This window comes from Schistocerca cancellata, chromosome 2 (assembly GCF_023864275.1).
Source record: "Schistocerca cancellata isolate TAMUIC-IGC-003103 chromosome 2, iqSchCanc2.1, whole genome shotgun sequence".
Classification (NCBI taxonomy): Eukaryota; Metazoa; Arthropoda; class Insecta; order Orthoptera; family Acrididae; genus Schistocerca; species Schistocerca cancellata.
The window spans coordinates 812418526-812445816 of NC_064627.1; the positions used below are offsets into that span (position 1 = coordinate 812418526).

The 27291-nt window shown below is 41.4% G+C and overlaps 1 protein-coding gene across 2 annotated transcripts in view; it reads right to left on the minus strand.

Moving 5' to 3' along the window:
• The window catches only part of LOC126162692 (targeting protein for Xklp2-like), a 121012-nt gene that overhangs the window by 14706 nt on the left and 79015 nt on the right, over positions 1 to 27291 (minus strand). For both annotated transcript variants that reach the window (XM_049919346.1, XM_049919345.1), the window contains exons 8-10: positions 12601 to 12753; positions 11610 to 11783; positions 11287 to 11505 (exon numbers count right to left, since the gene is read on the minus strand). In XM_049919346.1, coding sequence (XP_049775303.1) covers positions 11287 to 11505; positions 11610 to 11783; positions 12601 to 12753 — 546 coding nt within the window. The remainder of the gene's footprint in view (positions 1 to 11286; positions 11506 to 11609; positions 11784 to 12600; positions 12754 to 27291) is intronic.

Consider the following 27291-nt stretch of genomic DNA (forward strand, 5'->3'; position numbering starts at 1 on the left):
GGTAGGACATGTTCTGAGGCATCAAGGGATCACCAATTTAGTATTGGAGGGCAGCGTGGAGGATAAAAATCGTAGGGGGAGACCAAGAGATGAATACACTAAGCAGATTCAGAAGGATGTAGGATGCAGTAGGTACTGGGAGATGAAGAAGCTTGCACAGGATAGAGTAGCATGGAGAGCTGCATCAAACCAGTCTCGGGACTGAAGACCACAACAACAACATCTTAAAAGTATACATTTCTTACACATGTTTATATACGTATCTTTCCTTTCCATAACAATTCTCTGTCCTCTCTTGAAAAATCTTTCGCTTACTGTTTCTCTACTCTTTCTTATTTTACTTTGTTATTAAGACATGAGCATTTACTTTGTCAGCTTTACTAAATTTAGGAATTGTGAGGACACTTTCTTCTCTTTATTTTCTTTTTATTCAATTGTAAACTTACTATTCTTATCATTTGTACTACCTTTTTCCTAGTGTGTACTATTTTCATTGCTTGAAGCTTGGAGGAACTCTGGACGAAATGAAAGTGTTCTTTTGACTCTCATTCAGTTCCACGAAACATCATAATGCTAGTCGTTCATAGAACTCACACTTTCCAGAATTTTCCCTATAAAATTTGTGACTTTTGTCATGATACTGTTCCCTTCTCCTAAGATCAGCACCAACTCCTTGCTTTTGGGTTGACCTTATGAGAGCACTGCCTCTTTCCATTCTGGTAGGTATGTCCCATACGAAACATCCCTATTTTTTAGGCCACAGATCATCGTATCTCCCTGTACGTATGCCTGCCCTTTATATTTAGCGAATGCCGGGTACGCCCCCCTTATCCTTTCCGAATAGGCCTCACGGTTATTACCCTAGTATACATTTCTATGTATACCATTATTAACTATCTTCTGGTTTGTCTTAAACTTCACAGTCATTCTTTAATATATCATTTACTCCCTAGAGTCCTCCTCTACTTATCAACTTCTATATTTTCAATAGATACTATGTCTACAATACTATTTACATCCCACTATCCTTCAATTCATCAGAGTATTCATTACACTGATGTTTCTTAATGATAAACATGACTAATTCTACTCCTACTTTCGTTTTCTTTCTTTGCTTACGCTTCTCTCTTATTTATCCTTTACTCATTACTACTTTATAGTTCATTATTTATGTGCACTCTTCTTATGTATATTCGATGTAGAACAGTCATAGCTTCCTATATATGTGCACATATTTCCATAATTAAACACATTTTCCCAACACCTGACGATTCTCATATCGTGACAGGCTTCCTCTTATATGATTTAATATTTGTGTAGAAGTGTATACAGGGTTATTACAAATGATTGAAGCGATTTCACAGCTCTACAATAACTTTATTATTTGAGATATTTTCAAAATGTTTTGCACACACATACAAAAACTCAAAAAGTTTTTTTAGGCATTCACAAATGTTCGATATGTGCCCCTTTAGTGATTCGGCAGACATCAAGCCGGTAATCAAGTTCCTCCCACACTCGGCGCAGCATGTCCCCATCAATGAGTTCGAAAGCATGGTTGATGCGAGCTCGCAGTTCTGGCACGTTTCTTGGTAGAGGAGGTTTTAACACTGAATCTTTCACATAACCCCACAGAAAGAAATCACACGGGGTTAAGTCGGGAGAGCGTGGAGGCCATGACATGAATTGCTGATCATGATCTCCACCACGAACGATGCATCGGTTTTCCAATCTCCTGTTTAAGAAATGCCGAACATCACGATGGAAGTGCGGTGGAGCACCATCCTGTTGAAACATGAAGTCGGCGCTGTCGGTCTCCGGCTGTGGCATGAGCCAATTTTCCGCGGGCTACGCGTGAAACTTGCCCGCACGCGTTCAACCGTTTCTTCGCTCACTGCAGGCCGACCCGTTGATTTCCCCTTACAGAGGCATCCAGAAGCTTTAAACTGCGTATACCATCGCCGAATGGAGTTAGCAGTTGGATCTTTGTTGAACTTTGTCCTGAAGTGTCGTTGCACTGTTATGACTGACTGATGTGAGTGCATTTCAAGCACGACATACGCTTTCTTGGCTCCTGTCGCCATTTTGTCTCACGGCCCTCTCGAGCACGCTGACGGCAGAAACCTGAAGTGCGGCTTCAGCCGAACAAAACTTTATGAGTTTTTCTATGTATCTGTAGTGTGTTGTGACCATATGTCAATGAATGGAGCAACAGTGAATTTATGAAATCGCTTCAATCATTTGTAATAGCCCTGTATTTGTGTATAGGTGGATGTCTGTTTGTGTAGTCTGATTCTTTGGCCTTCTTATCTAAAGATAAGATTTAGGTTTTTAATAATGACAGAAATACAGAAGGACTTCAGCGAAGAAGTTTGTGAAATAGGGGGGGGGGGGGGGGGGGGGGACAGGTCCTCAAATGAGAAGCAAGAAAGGGAAAAAAAAAAAAAAAAAAAAAAAAAAAAAAAAAAAAAAGATATGGATACTAGGATCAAAGAAGAGAAAGAAGATAGCACTAAAGCCAGGAAACCCTTCCCACCCCCTTTCCCTAGGATCCCTACCTCTCAGGTACTGGAGTGAAACGTCGGAGGTGGTTTGGTGTTAAATCGTCTCCTACAGAATGGAATTGTCCCACCTTCACCCTTTGAGGTCCCCGAAAGAAATCCTAGCAACCGTATGGAAATGGCAAATGATGAAAAATCAGGCACACTTGTTTGCGAAGGTTGTTTGAAAGGTGTGATGTGCGTTTTGTGTTAGACATGATTTACCTGTTCTTGTAAATCATGCTTTTAGCTACAATATCCACTACTTTCAAAATTTTTACAAACCCTCTCATCTATATCACATCTCATAGAAGGTCTAAAACACACTATACAGAATAGGAAATCTATATATTATCGTATAACAGTTGTTCAGCTAGTCACATCTTATTATATTTTCCACGAATATACCGGCAACACTCTATTTAGTTCATTTCGTCTAGACATTACTTTTTCCTGTGATTATCTTACGTTGTTTTCTATTTCATAGTCATAACTGGTTTTCTAAGCAATAAGATTACAAAATAATTCTATATTTTAAAGGATTTCGATGCAGGAAACTATTTGGAAAAAACACCGAAAACAACTTGGGATCTGACAGTCGTTACTCCGCCCATTAACTTAGAATGTTAACGTCCCTAGGGGAAATACAATTTTACATCCTTTACATTGCATTTACCCTTCCCTAATCCAGTTGTGGGATCTACTAAAAATTATGTCTTAGGATGCACCACTGTTTGTAACCAGTATGGTCCCTCATATTTTTGGAAAAACTTATGAGTCTCTTTCTTCAGAGTCGAGCTGGGAAGATGTTTTTTTTTTTTTAAGTGCTGGGAAGATGATATTTTATAAGAACCAGGTCATCGACTTGGTACTGAGGTTCCACAGCCTTTTCGTTACACTTACTTACTCTTTGTTGTGCCTTTTAAATTAAATTTTTAGAAAATATTTCCCGATTTACTTCGTAATTGACACTACATTGTTCAGGCCAATTAAAACTCTTAATTAGAGGTTCTCCTACAAAAGGTTTGCCTATAACTTCTAAAGGTACCAACACAGTCAATAAATGGGGTAATTCATTTAGGGTAAGTTCAAGGTCCTTAATTTTCGTTGCCCATGAAGTATGTTTGTCATGGCAGTAAGTACGACATAATTTTCCAATTTCCTTCATTACTCGCTCAAACAGATTTGATTACGGGTTATAATTGGATATTAACACTTGTCGAATACCTTCCCATGCTAGGAATTCTCTAAATTTGTTATTCACAAATTATGTGTCCGTTATCCGTAAGAAACAGTTTTGGTTTACCTACTTCTAGAAAGTATTGTTGAAAACAGTGTATAACCATCTGTGTATTTGCTTTTTTAATGGGATATAGTTTGACATATTTTGACCAACATTCTATGATAACCAAAATATATGATACTCCTCCCTTTCCTTGTGGAACTGGACCAAGAAAAATCTGCCACTGTGAGGTCATGTAATGACTTAGGAATAATAGAATACATTTTGTATTTCATGTATTTTTCTCTTTTACTTCCTGGCAAGTTTCATAGGTTCTAATCAAAGACGCTATTTTATGCCCTAGTTTCTTGAAATAATAAAACTTATTCATATGGGATATATATTTTCTGATTCCGAAGTGTCCATATCCTGTGTGAACGTACCATACAAGTTTGTCATCCATTACCTTCGGAATACATAAGCACCATCGCTGTGATGTTATGCCATCTCTCCAAAACAAGTTATGATCTATAATTTTCCATTTTCCTAACTGATTAGGAGGTAACGAGTTCTGGATACACATAGAAAATATTTCTGTGAAATACGGTTCATGATGGATAATCCTTGTTATTCTTTGACACATTTCCTTTACAAGGATGTTAGGATATTCTGCTGACATAAAATTAATGGCAAAAATAATGTCGGGTCCTTCCAGACGTTGTAAGTCTTCCATTCCTATGAGTAGCCTTGATAACATATCAGGTACAATATTTTACATATTGTATCTTTAGGTCGTATTCCTGTAGGAAAAGCATCCATCGCATCAACCTACTGTGTAGTAATCGACTACTCATCAGAAAAGATAAAGCTTGATGATCTGTATAAATATGGATTTCTGATCCTCAGACTAGTGTCTGAAACTTGTGAATACTCCACACAATCGCCAATAGTTCCTTCTCGGCAGCTGTGTAATTTAGTTTGTGCTTATTTAGGCTCCGGCTAGCAAAAGCTATGGTTCTGTGCCCTACATCACTTGGATCCCATTCTCCCCGGAAAAGTTCAGCAGTAACACCATAATCAGATGCATCTGTCTAAAGTTTAAACGGTTCGCCCATAACTGGATGATGTAATATGGGTGACTCAACAAGCGCTCTCTTAACATTTTGAAACGCATCATTTTCACCTTGATCCCAAGTCCACAGTACTCCCTTTCTTAATAAACTTAAATTCTCAGGTCATTTAACTCTTGCCCTCATACGTACTGTCGATAGTGTCAGGCCATACCTATAAATCCTTTTAACTGTCTTACATTTCTGGAGTGCAGACATCCTTTGATAGCTTTTATGTGTTCAGTGTCTGGTCTAATTCCCTTTACCCTTATAATACGACCTAAGTAGTTAAGTTCTTGGTGCGGGGGAGGGGGGGGAAACGATTTTGACAGCTTCACCGTAATACCTTTCTCTTTGAATCTTTTCAGAGTCTTGCACAAAGTGAGGCAATGTTCCTGCCATGTAGCTGATATTATTAGGATATCGTCTATGTATATTATCAAATCCTTCAACAAGTCTCTCCCTAGTGATCCATCTAACGCACGTATAAATACAGACACAGAGATATTAAGTCCGAATGGCAAACATTGAAATGATATATGATATGATTTTCCATCAAATAAAAAGGCTGTATATTTTTTGGATTATGGATGTAGTTTTATCTGCCAATGTCCTGCAGTTAAGTCCATTGTGCTGAAGAATCTTGCCCTTTCAAATTTGGATAACAGTTTGTCGATTTCGATTCAATGTATGAGTGCCTAAGACTAATCGTACCCTGCCTGTAGCTTTCTTCACCACGACCAGAGGATTATTCATTACACTGGAACTCTGTTCTATAATATTATCATCAATCATTTTGTTAATCTCATCCCGAACTGCTTCCTTCAAACTCACTGGTATTGGATACGGTTTGCAAAAGAATGGAGTGCCACCTTTGATTTTGAACTTACAGATATAGTTGCTAATGTTACCTGGACAATCGGAAAACACCACTTCATACTCCATTAAAATTTTTATATAAATTTCGCCTTTGTTGATCGGTTAATATTAGGGATTCATTAACTTTGTCTTGTATATCAGTTCGATGTGTTCCTTGATCCACATTATTGATTTTTGGTGATAACTGAGTTCTAGATGTTACTCGCAGACACTGACACTCAGCTGTTTGTCCCTAAATGTGACCATTTGTCACAAATGGTGTCCAGCATCTACTGTCCCCTCTACCAAAACAAAGATGATGGTCATCAAAGTTTAAGAGGACTTTAAACTCTAACAACCAATCTACACCAAACAGTACATCTCCATAAATATTGTCTACTATTAGTAGCATTTGATGAAATAACATATTTCCAATATTTCAGTTAACTTTGAGTTTTGTATTTTACAAGTTTACTTTTTGTTCCCATTATCCCAATTATGTACACTCCAGTCACTGGCAATAATGGCAAGTGCTGTTTATTTTGTAGTGAGAAAAAAAATGCATTTGAGATGAGTGATACCTCACTTTCTGAATCTGTAAATACGCTAATCTCTGAATTTTCCACTGTTCCTGCTATTATAGGTTGTGGGTTATTAGTGGCTAAGCTTGGTTCTTCAAGCACCAAGTATTCCTTCGTGGGTATCTTGTGTGTAAAGTTAATATAGCTATACGGAATAAGGCCTCCTAATGTATCTCCACAACCTGGACCCCGGCCCTTGATCCAGGTCGAACAATGTTTTCCTGATTACTACTAATTATAGGCTGGTTATCGAAATGAGATAATACATTCCCATTCTGTGTTTTATGGTTACTCAGTACAAATTTTTGAGAAGCTACTGGATCTAAATTTGAATGTGAATTCTTCTTTTGATAATCGTTGTTACAACTTTTCTTATTGTACTGGTGTACTTTTGCTAAGTTTGCCTCGAGCTTTTTAAAATTATTTCCACTATTTCTTTTACAGTTTGAACTTTCACCTTGGTGTAAAGTTTCGTTGCGGTCCTTATCGCATTAAGTGTGTTAACAAAAGACAACAATCTCTTCTATCATTTTCCAACTACTACATAATATGTCTTTTCTTGCATAGATTGGCAATCGTCTAATTAAAATACGTACTAATCCTTCTTCTACCATTGGCTTATCTAAATTTTTTGCTTGTGTTAAATGGCAATGGGAATATTTCCTCATAGTACCCCAAGTAGTATTATAATATTTTGGGTCCCACAGATCTGATATTAACTTTTCTTGAGCACTGGCAGACCAGTACTTCTCTTTAAATTTCTTTTGAAAGTCTTCCCAAGAGGAAAAATTCTCAATATTTACAGTTCCTCATTCTGAGGCTTCCCCTAGAAGGTACCCCACAGCAAATTCGATATTCTTGGAATCTTCCCAATTTTTTTTAAGAAATGGGTTGGATGTACATCTCCATCCGGCTTAAATTCAGGGAATTGTCTAGATAACCCGCAATTACCTTCCCATTGCAAATCAGTCACCGCTTCACTAGTTAACACAACATTAGGTGAAGTTACCCTTTCTTCTACTTTGTTTTGGATAAGCTTAATTTCTCTCAACAGGTCGTCCACACCCTTCCTGGTATCATTAAGTTCGGAAGAAAGAATAGGCAATAACATTCCCGGATGTTATTCTCTTGGTAACCTTTCGATCTATAATGCGCGCGCGCCCTGATATTTTAACAATACCAGAGACGGAAAGTTGCTACTTACCATATTGCGGAGATGCTGAGTCGAGATAGGCACAACAAAAAGATTCACACAATTAAAGCTTTCGGCCTTTTGTCAGCACCACACACACACACACACACACACACACACACACACACACACCACCACCACCACAACTGCTGCTGCTGAAAAGGGCTTTAAAGGCCGAAAGCTTTAATTGTATGAATCTTTTTGTTGTGCCTCTCTCGACTCAGCATCTCCGCTATATGGTAAGTAGCAACTTTCCTTCTCTGGTATCGTTATAATATCAGAGTTAGCTATTTTCTCTCTGAAATTCCTTTCTACATTATCTACCCATGTGTTGACACCTTTGATTTGCGATTGAATAATTGGCATTAAATCATTATGCTTATGCACACTCTCAAAGTATTCATTCCCTGTCTTCCATCATTATATTTAATATTGTAAATTTTTTCGAAAGATTCTAATCTTTCAATAAGTTCTGATTCTAAATTATTACATTTGTTCTCAATGTCAAGTTTAACATTTTCAATAAATCTTGAAAAGCGTCGTTCTGTTTCTGACTAAGGTCAATAAACATATGATTTATATGAGTGGTCAAAGAATTTGTCAACTCGTTATTTAAATCTACTTGTAAATTCTCTATTTTATTACTTATGGCATCGAATTCAGTCTTTAAAGCACCTTTGCCCTCGCATAGATTACTAAAATTCCTTGCATTGAGAGTCGACTTTGGCGTCCAACAAACCTAAATTTGTCATTTGACCACTTAACTGAGAATTTACCAAGTCTAGTTCTTTACTTAGAGTCGCGAGCATTTAATTGAGAATTTAATGAGTTTAACTTAAGACTCTGAGCTTCGATTAAATTTATCAACTCAGCCCAGTCAGGCACTTCTTTGCTAATCTTCATGGCCATAGCTGCGTCTTGAGTTTCCCCAACCTGTTGTATATTTTCTATACTTTTATATGCCTTAGCTCTTGTAAGAATTTAAAACTAACTTTAAATATGATAATTACACAATAACAGTTCACTCAACAGTACCTTGTGTTACTTTGTACTAAAGTAATCAAGTTTTGTTTCACGCTCACCCAGCATAGAATTCTCATCGCGTAGGTGAGTGGATGTGGGAGCAGGTCAGCACCGGTGAACAGCAGCTAGTGCCGGCAGTGTCAGATGTATGTTCGTTTCCGCGTCTGCATCCCCGCGATGTGTGCGAGAGCTCTATACTCCCCGCACTGGATCTTCTTTGATGAAGCATTCTATGCATTCTTAGATAAGTATGTCAAAATCTTCTTTACTATTTTTATCGTTGTGAATTTTTCATTTCTTCAATGTTTTTCCATTTAAATCTCACTCCATGGATATTTAAACATATTCCAATGTCTCGGAGTATTTCCCTTGTCTTATTATGTTTGGTTGCTATGGCAACATGTGACGGCAGCTTCTCTTGTTTTTTACTTAAAATTCCTGTTTTCTTAGTCCTTTCACACAGGTCGCCATGTTCTAACATTCTGATGACGAAGTGTGAGTGTGGATCCGAGTTATATCGGCTAATTCTCGCAAACCACCCTCCACTTCTTTACGAGGTGACTTACTTGGAATTTGCAGCCACTCTTCTTTGCTGAATAGCCAGCTGCTGGAAACCCTCTTGACTTCTTCTCCATCGAATAACGCTAGGTACAGGAACTTTTAGACTCTTTCTACTTATGAAATAATTAGACATACAAACTTTACTTTCTACCAACTGTCGATGTATTTGACTTTCATACACAATAAAAGTCTCACTTTCCACATGAATGTGTGGCTTCCTGCAAGTCTCTTTTACAGTACGACGTTACAAACAAATTGGTTTACAGTTAAAAGCAAGTTGGCTTGGATACCACGACCTTCCTTAACATGAATCATAATATGAGTCTTTCCTCTAACAAGGTTGCGTCAAGAGTCTACAAGAGTACTTTTTTAAACTGTTCTTGTTTTAATAAAAATAGTCAATAACTCAATAAGCACAGAGCTGCATAACTCCATGGTTCTTCCTTACACACCCACTAAAACATCTATGGATTGCCCAACAGGTACTTGTCGGTGCCGTCCGACTGCCGCGTCTACTTTCTTCCTGCGACTGATTTTAAACCTGCACACACAAGCATGTGATGCACAGTAGGCAGGATACTACCATCCCACACGAATATCCAGAATATCGTGTGTTTGAGACAGTAGAAGGCTGAGTGGTTCTACAATTTACACAGAAATTCTCAAATCGCTACAGACAATGCCTCCCCCCTTTAACTTTCCTGCTATTTTCCCAACCAGTTTACCCTTCCCTTTCCTGTTGAGGTGAAGGCCATGCCTAGTATAATCCCACCTATTGAGAGAATCAACAGGAACCACACCAATGTGTGATCCTGCACCTGACATAGCAGCTGTTCCAACTCCAAATTAACTCTTGACAGAAGAGTTCAAATGAGGTTGGTAATGGCGCCCAAGAACAGATACAAATTCAACACTAGTATGCTTCGATGCTGATGCAATCTTTGCCAGGTCACACTAATACTGTATCCAAGATCTCTGTCAATACTATTACCTGGCCCACCCGCTATAACCATGGTTTTTTCTTAGTGAAATCTTTGCAAAGTGGCTATTTCCACGGGTGAACGTGCATTGTTTTCCTTTCAACTCTTGCTCTATGAGGGACCAGCAGGCTGCTAGCTCATTGCTGTATAGAATATCTACTAATAAATCAATACTTAAATATACAGCTAGGCCGTTATGTCAATATTTATCCCATCAACATTTTGATACTTTTTTTGATATCTTGAGGGCTGATAATGATATTTTTTTAAATATCGGTATATCAGATTCCTGATATTAACAGTACTACTCATAACATTACCAATGTTAAGCATTGCTCAAGTTTCAGCTTGAACGTATCATAAATAAATGTGTTAATATTTTATTCATTTTGTAGATGTCTGGTGTGTTACGCAATCTTGTACAGACACAACAATGATAGGACAACAATGTTAATGTGTGATTCAGTACTGTTAGGTGGAAAAATAAGGTTTGTTGCTCAAAATAGTTTTCTGTACCAGAACTGTAAAATTCTTGATGATAATCAACTCATGAAAGCCGGTACAGAATAGTAGAGAAAGACTTATATTCAATTATGCATTTGCTTTAAATATATGTAAAATTACACCAATAGCAATTTTATACTCACTGATACAGAAGCTCCAATTGGGAGCACCGAAGGACACAGCTGAAAATAACTTTGAAAATTACTGCAAAGAAATCAGCACAGAGAAGAAATTTTAACAGTATAAAGAAGGAGAGAGAGTGTGTGTGTGTTGTGTACTTCACACTGATATATCCTCCTTCAGTCTGAGGCCAGAATGCAATGATTCCCAAGAAGCCTGGGAAAAATACAATTATTTTTTTGTTGCTGTTACTACCTGAAGTAAGACTACATCTATTTCCACCAAGTCTACAGTTTGAGACCGTAATAGATATTTTTACAATTTCAGCTCTTGTTTTGTAATAGTTCCCAAAATTACTTAGTATGCCACACAAAACAAGATCAGGACAGCCACACCAAAGATCCAGTCACAGTCTAATAGTGATGGGACAATAATTTCATTTCTGTGCTGTAATACTAGACGAAAACCTCACATACCACATACATTTCATACTCTCTGCTCTGTACAACAAAAATGTATTCACAACTTCAATTTAAATGCAAGCAGAACAAATTTCAAATTTAGAAGTGCAAAGTGTTTCTACATAGTAAACTTACTTGTCTCCTGCGTTCCTCCTTAAGTATTTCCTTCTCTTTCATTTTCATTTCAAACCTCTCACGTTCTTTTGAACGAATTTCAGTATTTAAGCATACATCTGTTATTTCCTTCAATACACGGTGCGGCTTCACTGGTTCAAATGGCTTTTTCAAGAGGACAACAGGAGGCCTGGCTTTAAACTGTGCTGCTTCTGCTGCTGCTCGACGTTCTTCTTCAAGCTACAACAAAGAATTAGAATCTGTGTGCACACCGAACACCAATATTTGTAGTACTTTAAGCAAAGCTTTTTAACAAAGAATGTGGCGATGGTGGAGAAACTTACTTTAGCCTTCTGCGCTTCTTCATGCAGTCGTCTTCTTTCCTCTGTATACAAATGGAAAGGTTCAGGCTGTGTAGGGGAGTGGGATTTTATTTCCAATTGTGAGACTGAGCATTTTACTGATTTGGGTATTGGATTTGCATGGAATTCTCGAGCTCTTTTCTCCTCTTCTAAAAACTGAAACAGTAATTCTGATGTACTAGCTGTAAACAGAGAAAACTACACGAAGCAAGTGCCATGATGGGAAATGTTGGAGCAAAAGTCATTTCAGCATTTTTATTGGCAACGTACTGGAAGATGTTTAACTCAGGAACTGAAAGCAACTGTTGGTCTTCAAATTACAATAATTACTTAATATGGGGACAAGGAGCCATTCTAAACACTGACAAGACAGTACAGAATGTTTAGCTTGCTGAACAGAAAAGTTCTTTCTCCAGCAACAGGAGAGGTGTGGCAACATGTGAGCAGTCACATTGTCACAAAAATGCATAATGAACTGAACAAATGAAGAATATATCTAATCCACTGTTGTATCACAGCTGGACAAAAGGTAAAGAAATGAAATAAGGAAGAAAACATGTTTTTGACAACACAGATGAAAATCATGATAAAAGATTTCTGGAATATTTTATCTCTATGTACATGTGCAACAAGTATGCCATAGCATGCTGTTAAAATTGAGTATTAAGTGACATGTCAATGCTACACCAACAAGTTAGGTATTTTATTACTAACATACACCCATCATTTAACATTCAGACTATCTTAGTCACATCTTTACCTGTAAGTTTATGTTTTTCCTTAAACACACTATACAAATTATTACTTTTTATCCAACAGTAATGTATCAGGCTTTTATCCAGTACCAGCTCTAGTATTGTTCCTGAACAATGAACATTTCTTATGTGACACTGTACAGTTCCTACCAAGCTAAATCCTTGCATTATTACTCATGCCTCTCTGAAGATAAACTGTAAGAATACTTTTTACATACCTGCCTTATTTTTTCTTCTTTCTGTTGCTGTCGTATCTTGTCCCTCTCCTCAAATGTGAATGGTGCAATTACTGTTACACGCTTTGTAGGTGTTGCTTTCTTTACCCCTTTCTGTTCTATATCATTGTTAATTATTACTTCTGCCACTTTTTTCTAGTAAGAAAAAGACGAGCTTTATGAGTGTAGAAATGACATCATAAAACACCGTATGCTGCCCCCCCTTTTTTTTTCTTCAAAGTGTGCCAAATTCAAAGACATCGCCAGTTTTACACATGCCGTGAATACAAGAATAAATCATATTAAAAGGATGTTTGAAAACTGTTAAAATACAGACAATATTTAAAGATTTTTGTTAACAATAAAGCATAAAATACACAGTACTGACAGGGGAGGTGTGCATGCACCTTTACACTTCATAACTTGATAATACTAAAATTTTACACGGTCTTAACTTCTATTTTGAACTTCATTACACAATTGCCACTTTATATTTGCATTATTCTATAATGTTGATATTACGCGTATATGGTTGAGCACGTTTGGTTCTGGTTAGTATTATCAGCCTTTGACTGTTTGGCTGTAAGCTAATATTTGGCTCATGCATAACCAATAAGAAATATATTGTTAACGGTAATAGATTAGCAAGCTAGATCCTGCTCAGCACTAACATCTCAACAAAGTTGAAAATTTCATTGTCCGGGGGAAATATGTGGCCAGTTACATTGTGTCAGTTATATACACACTCTGTAGGGTGTAACTGAAGTATTTGTCTCCACACTATTCTATCTTGTGCTAGTCTTCCACCTGAGAAAAACTACTGCAACCTACACAAATTTGGTCTCCCTCTCCAGATTTTACCTTCCCCCACCCTGAAGCTTCCTGACATAGAAGCCAGAGCAAGTGCGCCTATCATGAGAGAGGCCAGAGAGACTCACCAAGCAACATTCTACCAATGCCCTCTCGACAGCAAGTATTTAGGCCACTGCTGCTGACTGGACTCAGTTACTAACAGTCACTCACTCAGTCACTCTCACTGATTCATTCTGGTTTGGCAGCTGTCATTCAGAGTGGGCTTAAGCTAAAACAGTACACAGCGGGATTTTTATTTTACCAATAGTGATACTAAGGTTTGTAGTAGTTAGAATACCAATATTGTCTGCGAGAAAACTATTATGGAAGATCTTGTAGCGTAACACACTGACTCTCTTAAGAGCTCTACAGTGGCGATGAGGATACTACAGTGGCGACTAAGGCACTACAGTGTGACAAGGATGCTACAGTGGGGACGAGAATAGTTCAGTGCTGATCAAAGGTAATCCATTTGGCTGAAGATTTTGCTTGCTTCTCTTGTGTTTTAACTTGTAGGAGTTATAGTGTTAAAGTGCTTGTAATTGCTAATTTTTTGTTGTGTTCTCGCATATATTCCAGGAGGGGTTCTGCCAAGCTAATCAATTTTCTCTTTTCAAAGGCTTTGCTTGCTTTTTACTATAACATATCTGTGTAAACCATGACTTCCCCGCCCCATCAAACCCCTGCCTCAGCCACTGACAGCCAATGTGATGGATCTGACAAGTTTTTCACTTTCAGAACCAACAAATTGCTACCTTACTGACGACAGTACAACAACTACTGGCTGCACAAACTGTGTTGGCCGCACACCCGACCAACCAACCAGCCCAACAAGTACCCCTACCAGCATACCAACATTCCAGCAGTTTAACGACACAGAATAGGAATGGCACGAATACCTGACTCAGTTCCAAGCACACTGTCAAGTTCATCATGTTCAAGGTACTGTAAAGTTATAACATTTCCTTTCGTTTGTGCGGTTCTCAGTGTTTCACATCTACATCTACATCCATACTCCGCAAGAAACCTGACGGTGTGTGGCAGAGGGTAATTTGAGTACCTCTATTGGTTCTCCCTTCTGTTCCAGTCTCGTATTGTTCGCGGAAAGAAAGACTGCCCGTATGCCTCTGTGTGGGCTCTAATCTCTGATTTTATCCTCATGGTCTCTTCGCGAGATATACGTAGGAGGGAGCAATATATTGTTTGACTCCTCGGTGAAGTTATGTTCTCGAAACTTCAACAAAAGCCCGTACTGAGCGTCTCTCCTGCAGAGTCTTCCACTGCAGTTTATCTATGATCTCCGTAACACTTTTGCGATTACTAAATGATCCCGTAAAGAAGCACGCTGCTCTCCGTTGGACCTTCTCTATCTCTTCTATCAACTATCTGGTACAGATCCCACACTCGTGAGCAATATTCAACCAGTGGGCGAACAACTGTACTGTAACCTACTTCCTTTGTTTTCGGATTGCATTTCCTTAGGATTCTTCCAATGTATCTCAGTCTGGCATCTGCTTTACTGATGATCAACTTTATATTATCATTCCATTTTAAATCACTCCTAATGCCTACTCCAAGATAATTTATGGAATTAACTGCTTCCAGTTGCTGATCTGCTATATTGTAGCTAAATGATAAAGGATCTTTCTTTCTATGTATTTGCAGCACATTACACTTGTCTACATTAAGATTCAATTGCCATTCCCTGCACCATGCGTCAATTTGTTGCAGATCCTCCTGCATTTCAGTACAATTTTCCATTGCTACAACTTCTCGATATACTACAGCATCATCCGCAAACAGCCTCAGTGAACTTCCGATGTTATCCACAAGGTAATTTATGTATACTGTGAATAGCAATGATCCCACGACACACCCCTGCGGCACACCTGAAATCACTCTTACTTTGGAAGACTTCCCTCCATTGAGAATGACATGCTGCGTTCTGTTATCTAGGAACTCTTCAATCCAATCACACAATTGGTCTGATAGTCCATATGCTCTTATTTTGTTCATTAAACAACTGTGGGCAACTGTATCAAACGCCTTGCGGAAGTCAAGAAACATGACATCTACCTGGGAACCAGTGTCTATGGCCCTCTGAGTCTCGGGGACGAATAGCGCGAGATAAGTTTCACACGATGATCTTTTTCAAAACCGATGCCGATTCCTACAGAGTAGATTTCTAGTCTCCAGAAAAGTCATTATACTCTAACATAATGTGTGTTCCAAAATTCTACAACTGATCGACATTAGAGATATAGGTCTATAGTTCTGTACATTTGTTCGATGTCCCTTCTTGAAAATGGGGATGACCTGTGCCCTTTTCCAATCCTTTGGAACGCTACGCTCTTCTAGAGACCTACAGTACACCACTGCACGAAGGGAGGCAAATTCCTTGCGTACTCTGTGTAAAATCGAACTGGTATCCCATCAGGTCCAGTGGCCTTTCATATTTTGAGTGATTTTAATTGTTTTCTATCCCTCTGTCATTTATTTCGATATCTACCATTTCGTCATCTGTGCGACAATCTAGAGAAGGAACTACAGTGCAGTCTTCTTCTGTGAAAGCTTTGGGAAAAGACATTTAGTATTTCGGCCTTTAGTCTGTCATCCCCTGTTTCAGTACCATTTTGGTCACAGAGTGTCTGGACATTTTGTTTTGATCCATCTACCGCTTTGACATAAGACCAAAATTTCTTAGGATTTTCTGCCAAGTCAGTAGATGAAAGTTTACTTTCAAATTCATTGAACGCCTCTCGCATAGCCCTCCTCACACTACATTTCACTTCGCGTAATTTTTGTTTGTCTGCAAGGCTTTGGCTATGTTTATGTTTGCTGTGAAGATACCTTTGCTTCCGCAGCAGTTTTCTAATTTGGTTGTTGTACCACGGTGGCTCTTTTCCATCTCTTACGATCTTGCTTGGCACATACTCATCTAATGCATATTGTATGATAGTTTTTAACTTTGTCCACTGATCCTCAACACTATCTGTACTTGAGACAAAACTTTTGTATTGAGCCGTCAAGTACTCTGAAATCTGCTTTTGCCACTTTTGCTAAACAGAAAAATCTTCCTACCTTTTTTAATATTTCGATTTACAACTGAAATCATCAAGTGCAGTAACCACTTTAAGGGTTAATACAAAAATTATTCCCAACTGTATCTCCCGACGAACTCAACTATGACTAAGTTGGGGTTGGGGTTGATTTGGGGGAGAAGACCAAACAGTGAGGTCATCGATCTCATCTGCTTAGGGAAGTATGGGGAAGGAAGTCGGCCATGCCCTTTCAAAGGAACCATCCCGGCATTTGCCTGAAGTGATTTAGGGAAATCATGGAAAACATAAATCAGGATGCGGGATTGAATAATCGTCCACCCAAATGCAAATCCAGTGTGCTAACCACTGCGCCACACCTCACTCAGTATGACCGAGTAATCGCTGCATTAACCAAGTACTATGACCAGCAAGTCCAAGTAGCTGCAGCTACATATCAGTTCTTTTGCCTGCAGATAAAGTCGAACAGACGTACTCCCAGTGGTACATAGAATTAATGGGCATGACTAGGAAGTGTAAATTTAAGAGTAGTTGGGGTAAATTTTCCAGCAATTTAATGATTCGGGACAGAATAATATTCAATGTCTCAGATAACAGAATATGGGAACAGATCCTAAAGTAATATGATCCATCAGTTACTCAAGTGTTGAAAATACTAGAGCAATATGATTCAGGTAATATAGCAGCTGCTAAGTCTGACCACGCACCAATTTGTCGGGTCAGGTCGTCCCTTGCTTGCACCCGCCCACAACGAGTGCATACACAGCCTCACAGATAGCTACGTAGAAATGTAAACAGGCCTATGAATTTCTTGAAGTCATGCCCTAGATGTTTTGCTCGCCATAAAAGACAGGATTGCCCGTTACATAACACAACATGTTGCACATGTGGGGGTGGGGGAAGGCAAAGTCTAAACACTTTGTTTGCAATGCCACCAAAATTTCAATTTTGCCCGCTCTCAGAAAAAAAACAGGCTTGTGTTCATGCAGTAAATGATGTGTATTCAAAACCTACAACAGCTCCTGACAAAAGTAGGATTAAGGTTGTGCTGCCTCCTCGCCCTAGTGCTTTGCAATGGTGTTCTAACAAACTATTTGTCTCATTACAAATTGCTGACCATCGTGTGAATTTTCAGTTAGGTACAGGTGCCTCAGTAACTTCGCTTAATTGTGTCACGCACAAACAGTTAGGCTCACTAAGCCTTTCTAAATCTAGCAAGCACCTCACTGCTTACAATGGAAAGGAAAGTCCAGTGCTTGGACAGTGTTGTTTGCCTGCTACTCACAAATCTCACACTGGGACAGTGAATTTTGCTGCGTCCAAATGAAGGGACTGTGAGAACATTTTAGATGCCTTTGTTTTGTTTGGACTTGGCATCCAAGACAATGTACTTTACCTATCCGATTTTGCACCAAAAGACAATGTAGCTAGTTTGCTTAAAGAATTTCCTGAACTATTTTCAGAAGGAATGGGAAAAGCTAATAACTTTTTAGTGCATGTAACATGGAAAGACAACGCACAGCCTAAATTTCTCCAGGTCTGCCCCATTCCAATTGTTTTAAGAAAGAAAGTAGCAAGTGAATTGAAAGAATTGCAAGATAATGGTGTAATTGCTCCCATTCAAGCTAGTCAATGGGCAAGTCCTCTCAGTTTGTTGCCTATACCTTCTGGTCGCATTTGCATTCGTGTTGACTTCAAGCCTACACTCAACCCACAGACAGTAGTTGACACTTATCCATTACCTCACCCTGAGCAATTTGCGAACAGGCTTGGTGCAGGACATTACTTTTCTAACAAAGATTTCCATGACACCTACTTGCAAATTCCATTACAAGAATCACAGAAAGTGTTTGTGGTAAATACACACTTAAGGCCCTTCAAGTATTTGTGTTTGACCTTCATGAGCGCTCTGCTTCCACACCCGGCATTTTTCAATGTTACTTGAACTGTGCTGGCGTAAGCTGTCACCAGCACACTGGCTGGAAAAGATGTAGCAAGAAGACAGATAGTAGGCACTGGATCAAGTGGGTCTTCACGAGAGAGGCCCAAAGGAGACTCACAAACAAACACGCAAACAATGCCCTCTCAACTGCAAGGATTTAAATCCCTGCCACTGACCGGAGGGCTCAGTTTCAGACATTAGCTCAGTCACTCCCACTGAATCATTCTAGTCTGATGTCTGTCACTCATAGCAGCCCAGGCTTAAGCTATGACAGTACATAGCGGAACCTTTACTTTACCGATAGCCATACTAAAGCTTGCAGTAGCTAGAATACCGACATTGTCTGCGAGAGGAATATTGCAGAAGAGCTTGTACCACAGCACACAGCCTCTCTTAAAGGACTCTACCGTGGCAAAGAGGATACTACAGATTCTTCCGGCCATGTCCAAAAGAACAGACACCATTTTGATCCAGCAGCCACTATGTTTAATTACTCATCGATGCCTCAGGATGTACCTTATCAACCAATACCTTCTTTTAGTTAAGTTGTGCCGTCAGTCTCTGCCCCTTCGATTTGTTTTAGTACCTCATCAGTTACACTATCTACCCATCAACATCTACAACTATACTCTGCAAAACCACTGTGATTTGCTTGGCAGAAGGTACATCCCATTGTACTAAATATTAGAGTTTCTTCCCATTCCATTAGGAGCATGGGAAGTGTGATTGACTGAATGCCTCTATGCATGCTATAATTATTATAGTCTTGTCCTCATGAACCCTATGTGAGGAATACGTAGTGGGTAGAATTATCATTTAAAGATGCTATTTTAAACTTTATTAGTAAACTTTCTCGGATTAGTTTACTTCAATATTCAAGAGTATCCAGTTCAGTTTCTTCAGCATCTCTAACACTTTCCTATGGGCCAAACAAACCTGTGACCATTCATGCTGACCAGCTCTGTATACGTTCAACATCCCCTGTAGTACTATTTGGTACTAGTCCCACATACCTGAACATTCTAGGATGGGTTGCACAAGTGATTTGCAAGCAATCTGCTTTGCAGACTGATTACACTTCCCAGTATTCTACCAATAAACCGAAGTCTACCACCAGCTTCACCCACAACTGAGCTTGCATGATCATTCCATTTCATATACCTACGAAGTATTACACCAAGGTATTTGTAAGAGTTGGCCGATTCCAACTGTGACTCATTGATATTATGGTCATAGGATACTATTTTTTTCTTTTAGTAAAGTGCATAATTTTACATTTCTGAACATTTAAAGCAAGTTGTCAACCTTTGTGCCATTTCGAGATCATATCCATCTGATCATCAGCACTTTTCTGCAGCAACAGATTACAAAAACTTCTATTCTGTCTCATCTGAACTGGTTATTGTATATGTTTCAGTTCTGTAAAAGAACTACATTCCACACAAATCTCTAAAGAAACAGATTTCATAACAAATTTTTATTATTTCTTTCTTTCATTAGATGAAGTTTTGCAGATTTGCTTTTCTAGCTGCTGCCAGTCAGTATTTTATTGCTATCTATCTCAGCCATCAGCTACTTTGCTGTCATAATAACAGAACTGATCCATTTTTAGGCACCTTCCATAAAAAATTCTCTTAGCATCACCTGATTTGATTTGACTAAATTCTGTAACCTCTCTTTACTTTTGTTCAAGTCCATCTTATTATATCTTTTCAAGACACAGCCTATTAAATTTAACTGCTCTCCCAAATTCTTTGTCATCTTTGACATTATTGGAAAATCTCTAAGCTTACATTTCTTCTTCCTGAATTGATTCCCTTTCCTAATTGCTCCTTGGTTTCCTTTCAAAGGATATGGGACAACAATGTAAGCTTGTTGTCAAACAAAGACCTAAGAAACTGAAAAGAAGGACCGTGGTCAGGTGATGGGCATTGAGGTAGAGCTCCACATTAGGATAGGCCATACTACAGCAACAGAAATGCACCATCCTCAACTTAAGGGGGGGAGAGCTGAAAACCTTGAGAGAGTATTTACATGGAAGCGCGCCATACAGCAGCTTAAAGCTATTGTCTCGCAGAGGCCACCTAATGGGAACTAGCCCAAATATAGAAATTATCCACATACAGAGCAGCGATAACCAACAGTCTGGTGAAGGCCCTATGTCCATTAATAGTGATCAGAAAAAAAAGCCCTATGGAACACCGTTCTCCTGGGTTTGCAGAAAGGTTAAAACAGTTTCAACCCGAACTCTGAACACCCGGTGGGGCAGGAATTTGGGAATAAAAATCGGAGGTGGCGAAGAGTCTGCTCGTGGAGCGTAAGTAAGATGTGATGGTGTCAAGCTGTGTTGTAGGCCTTATGAAGATCGAAGAAAATTGCGACAACTTAGCGGCACTAAGAAAAGGCCAGCTGAACTGTGGTTTCCAATCAAATCACATGACTAATCGGAGACTGTCCCTCCCAAAAGCTGCACTGATTAGGCGATAAAAGGGTCAGACTTGCGAATGCAACTGAGCCGACCAGCCCTCAATCCAGAATGAAATTTTCACTCTGCAGCGAAGTGTGTGCTGATATGAAACTTCCTCGCACATTAAAATTGTGTGTTGTACCAATACTCTAACTCTGAATTCGAGTTTGAGTTCGAGTCTCGGTAGGGTACACAGTTTTAATCTGTCAGGAAGTTTCACATGAGCTCCACTCTGTTCCAGTAACTTGCAGGGGACAGTGAGACTGATGGGCTGGTAACTATCATAGGACAGGAACCACAATACTGTGTCTCCATTGAGATGGGAAAATGCCAAATATGATAAAGCACATGGAGGAGATACCATACTTGTGGAGGACTGAGGTGATGAAGCAATTGGTTATGCATGGAATCAACGGGAAGAAGAGAGGGCCACACGTAGTTCCCATTCAGTAAAATGTTCATCGTAGGGTTCCGCCTGACAAAGGGAAAGCTTCAGTCCATTGTTTCTGGACGAGGAGAAGGCAGCTGGATAGAGGGCTGATATCAACGTTGTTGCAAAATGGATCACAATGTGTTCTGCAAAAACAGATGGGTCCATATAAAGTTCACCTGGAACTGCAAGTCCCAGAATAGAAGACTACCACTGACAATTTTGGAGTGTAGTCCAGACTCATGAAGAAAGGACAGAAGAACCCATGGAGGAGACAAATCATTCCCAACACAACTGTTTTGTTAAATAACAGCTTTGGCATGAAGGCTTTTAAAGGCAGTAAGATCGGCAGAGGACAAGTGCCACATAAAGTGTTGAAAGGCGTGATGACAACCATGGATGACACTGGCAATGGCCATGGTTGGTTGGATTGGAGAAAGGGACCAAACTTTGCGGTCATCAGTCCCTCAAACCTTGGAATAACTGAAACCGATAAAACCTCGCACTATTAAGAGGGAACTAATATGGAAATAAAGTTACAAACTACTGATAGAGAAGAAAGGAAGAAGGTGGAAGAAGAGAGGAGGGAAAGAAAGTGACTAATGACTGGGGCATGAAGGAAGAGGCACAGGTAGACAAGAGAGACACTCAAGATAAAACAGACCCCATAAGAAAAGGAGTGGGAAGGCAGAGGTGAACCACCAACCCCAGTCGAAGCCAGTCCAATCAGGCCGAAAGAGGGAGCAAGACAGCCAGCCATTCCCTCCACCCATAGATAAGGTTGAAAGTTCCACCCTTAAATAAAGCGATAAAAACCCCAATCACGAAGAAATCATAAAACTAGATCTGCTGCTGAGGCACTGTCAGCTAATACTAGGGGAAGCGAGTCAGGAAAGCTAAATGTCCATCAAAGGGCGGGTAAGTTGAGACAGTCCAGTAAGAGGTGAACCACAGTCAACATTGATCCACAACGACATAGGGGGATTCTCACCATGGAGGAGATAATCGTGAGTCAGCCAAGTATGGCCGATGCGGAGCCAGAAAAAGAAAGACAAGAGGCCTGTAAGGAGGACTGCCACATAGTTGTAGAATCCTTTATCGCCCTGAGCTTGTTCGGCAAAGAGAGTATGCCATTCTGCATTCCAGAGTCCCAAAACCTGATGACATAATGCCAAACGAAGGTCTATTTATGGAATGCCAATAGCAAGAGATGTCCTGCGAGTAGCCAATTGATCGGCAAGTTCATTGCCGGGGGTTCCAGCATGGCCTGGGGTCCAAATGAAAACCACTGAGCATCCACGTTGATCAAGGAGATAAAGGAAGTCCTGGATAGCTATGACCAATGGGTGGAGGGAAGGACAGGGCAATAGCTTGCAAACTGCTCAAGGAGTCACTACAGATAGTGAAGGACAGTCCTGAACAGAAGAGGACATGGTCCAGTGTGCACAAGATGGCTACCAATTCTGCAGTAAAAACACTACAGCCATCTGGCAAGGAACGAAGATCTGTGTCTCTCGCATAGATGTAAGCATACCCAATGTGACCAGCAACCATGAAGCCATCAGTATAAATCACTTCTGAACCCTGGAATGAACTGAGGAGACAGTAGAATTGGTGGTGAAAGGCCTCTGGAGGGAAAAAATCCTTTGAATTGATGGAGAGATCAAGACAGTGTTGTGGTCGAGAGACGCACCACAAAGGGGTATGTGCGTGAGCGGAGAAAAGAGGCGGTAAAGGGAAGGGCTGGAGCTCAGAAAAGAGCGAGTGAATGTGGGCTGCCATGGTAAGCCCGCATTGTAGCTGCCGCCACGGGATGTGGATCTCCGTGTCTGGATAAAGGAGATCATAATTAGGGTGCTTTGCAGTGCAGCAAATGCGTAGCACGTAAGATATCAGCTGCTGTTAGTGCAAAACTCTCAGCGCGGTGGAATCTCCACCTCTGCAAGAAGGCTAATCATGGGGCTAGTTCGGAAGGCACCAGTCGCAAGTCGTATCCCACAATGGTGGATGGGGTCTAGTATCTGCAATTTCGAAGGTGACGCAGAACCATAGATAGGACTCTCGTCATCTAAACGAGACTGGACCAGCACTTTGTACAATCGCAGTAGAACAGAGAATCTGCACCCCCAGGTGGTATTGCACAGACATCTAAGAACATTGAGATATAACCATCATGTCCCCTTCAGCTGGCAAAGATGAGGGAGCCATGTCAACTGGGCATCGAAGGCCAGGCCCAAGAAGCGATGGGTGTCTACCATCTCAAGGGATTGGCCATTGAGGAACAGGTCCAGATGGGGATGGACCTTACGGCGACGGCAGAAATGTGTGACACATGACTTTGTCATCGAAAACTGAAACCCATGGGAGAGAGCCCAAGATTGAGCCCGGTTGATTGCCCCCTGTAGAGGGCGTTCTGCAGTGCCCATGATGGAGGAAGTGAAGTACAGAGAAAAATCGCCAGCATACAAGGTTTGGGGCGTGGGGTGGGGGGTGGGGGGCACTGTCGGGCCAGCAGCCACCACCAGTTAATCAATAGCTACGAGAAAGAGATGGACACTGAGCACAGAACCCTGTGGAACCCCATTTTCTTGCCGATGAGAAGTGCTGTAGGAGGAATCAACTTGGACCCAGAAAGAGCGGCAAGAAAGAAAGTTACGGATAAAAATGGGCAGAGTGCCACAAAGGCCCCATTCATGAAGGGTGTTGAGGATGTGGTGGTGCCACGTGGTGTTGTAGGGTTTATGCAGGTCAAAGAAGACTGTAATGAAGTGTTGCCGATGGGCAAAAGCTGACCGGATAGCAGACTCCAGGTGGACTAAGTTATCCATCATAGCGCGGTCACAGCAAAAACCACCTTGAGTCGATAACAAAAGGTTGCGGGATTCAAGAATCCGAAACAGCTGCCGACTCACCAGGCATTCACAAGGAGCTTGCAGAGGGTGTTGATAAAGCTAATTGGATGGTAGTTATCCAGCTGAAGAGATGGCTTACCAAGCTTCAACACCAGAATAACAATGCTTTCCTGCCACTGGGTAGTAAATACTCCCTCACTCCACAGATGGTTGAAAAAGGTGGCTAGCGACCGAGAAGTGTTGGAGTATTTGGTTATGTATCCGATCCGGTCCAGGAGTTGTGTCGGGACAAAGGGCAAGGGCACTGGCACTGGCGAATTCCTGCTCACTAAATGGGGCATTATAAGGTTTCAAGCAGTGAGAAACGAAAGACAAAGGCAGTCCTTCCGAGTGCTCTTTCAGGAGGAGGTACGTGGGCAGATACCGAATTGATGCAGACGCTTGGGCAAAGTGTTGAGCGAAATGCTCTGCGACAAAGTCCAGATGGGTAAGGACAACACCATGCAGTGAAATTCCTGAAACGCCGGTGGGAGGACGATGGCCAAAAATTCACCCGAGTTTTTCCCAGACTTGTGAAGAAGGGTGTGCGGTCCTATGGCAGCCACATATCGTTCCCAGCAAATCCATTTCTGAAATCTCATTAGGTAAGGGCTTGGGCAAGGACGTTTAAAGACCAGAAGGAGAGCAGTAGAAGGGTGCCACTTGAAGTGTTGAAGAGCACAGCGGCAGTCTGTTATGGCCGCAGCAATTTCCAGAGTCCGCCAAGGGACCATCTTCTGACAGGGGGAACCCGAAGAAGGGATGACTGAAACAGCTGTGGACACAATGGCAGCAGTCAAAGTCTGTGTAGACTCATCACTACTGCTGTGGGCCCGTATAGGGGCGATGGTAGCAGAAGAGAAGGTCCCCCAATCAGCTTTAGAGAAGGCCCACCTGGGTGGGTGACAGAGTGAGATACAATGAAGAACGGTCAAAACAATCGGGTAATGATCGCTGTCACATAAGTCATCGTGGACACCCCACTGAATGGAGGGAGGAAGGCCGGAACTGCAGATGGAGAGGTAAATGGCAGAGAAAGTGCCGTGTGCCACACTTAAGTGTGTAAACACCACCAGAAGCCCACAAGCGGCCAATTTGATTCACACAGAAAACATGAAACCCACGAAGGGTGGGTGAGTAATAAATGACAAGATGGGTTTCCTGGAGAGCAATGCAAGCAGCAGAGTACGAGGAAAGGAGGGGATGCAACTCCGGGAGGTGACGCAAATATCCATTACAATTCCACTGGAGGATTCTCAAGCTGGAGTCCAAATGGGAAGTTAACGGACTGGACCCGGTCTGCCGCCGAGTCGCCATCCGTCACCGAAGGGTAATGTCCATATGGGTGGGGTCAGACACTGTTGGTTCATTGGCTGGAGGAGGGGAAGGCGGCACCTCAGGGGGTACCAGAGGGGCCTTGCACCTTGCTCTTACATTTCTGCTTCTTCTCTTGTGAAGGAAGAGAAGGGCAGACTGCAGCGAGGTCGGACACGGAATTACACCTGGCAATCTTGGCGCCCACCAGCCGCGGATCGCGCGGCCGATGTGGAGCTGCAGATCACTTTTCAGGGGGCTGACAGGAAGAGGAGTCCCAGGAGGGAGCTCCAGTACTGGCAGCTGCCGAAGAAGGGGAGCGGCGGAGGAGCAGCACCTGAGAGGTGATTATGGGTACTGATGGGGATGGGGAGGGGTAGGGAAGTGGGAGAGTGAGTGTGAGGCAGGTGTGGGGCGAATGGGGGGGGGGGGGGGGGATGGGAAGAGGAGGGGGTATGGATGTAACTGAAGCAAAAGTAGAAGTTATAGGCACGGGATAGAGCTGGCATACTTTCGACAAGCCTCAGTGTAGGTAAGTCTATTTAAGGTCTTGTACTCCTGAATCCATCGTTTTTTCACATACACCGGGCATGCTGGCGAGTGTGGAGGATGTTGCGCATTACAATTTACGCACACTGGCGGGGGAGCACGGGCACTCCCCTCACAGAGAGGGTGCCCGCCGTCACTGCATAGGGGATCATTGGTGCAGTGGTAAGAGGTGTGTCCAAACTGTAAGCATTTAAAGCATCTCATCGGTGGTGGAATGTAAGGTTTTACATCACACTGATACACCATCACCTTGACATTGTCTGGGAGGGTATCTTTTGAACAATGTTAAGATTGATGTCAGCAGCAGTAGTTGCTTAATCTGCGAATAAAAGACGACCCCGTGTTTTTTTGGATGACCAATTTGAAAAACAACTTTGTCGTATAATTGAATAAATATGGTAACTAAGTAGCTATACACTTTTTTTTTGTGGTTTTAGGGCGCACAACTTCAATGGTCATTAGCGCCCTGACTACTCTAAGAATGCACCGCGAGGCACAAGTTGACAACAACAACTAAAAGGGAAAACACGATAAAAGACAGACTGACAGGCAAAGGATTAAAAAACAGCATCATCAAATGTCCTTAGAGAGGTTTGTCAAATTGATAAAACGAAGAACACGAGCAGCTGCTCGTGGGTCATCCGCTAAAATGGCATCGAAAGTACTTGGCAGGTTAAGATCTAGACGCAGTGTGTTAAAATCTGGACAGGACAGTAAAATGTGTCGAACCGTCAGCAAGTGCCCACATGGGCAGAACGGCGCCGGCGCAGCCGTCAGCAGATGGCTGAACCGGCAGTGTCCAATTCTTAACCGGGCCAAAACTACCTCCTCCCGCCGAGAAGGGCGTGAGGAGGACGTCCAAGCCATGGGAAGAGGTTTTAAGGCCCGAAGTTTGTTGTCTGTAAGTGCAGCCCAATCGGCATGCCACAGCGATAAAATGTGCCGACAAATGACCCTGCTAAAATCGGACGAAGGGACACAACAAGAAGCTGTCCGAGGCTGGAGGACCGCAGCCTTGGCCGCGGCATCTGCAGCTTCGTTCCCAGGGATACCGACATGGCCAGGAACCCACATAAAGCTAACCGGAGAACCGACGTCCACCAGCTGCTGAAGAGAGCGTTGGATCCGGTGTACGAAAGGGTGAACCGGGTACGGATCACTGAGGCTCTGGATGGCGCTCAGGGAATCGG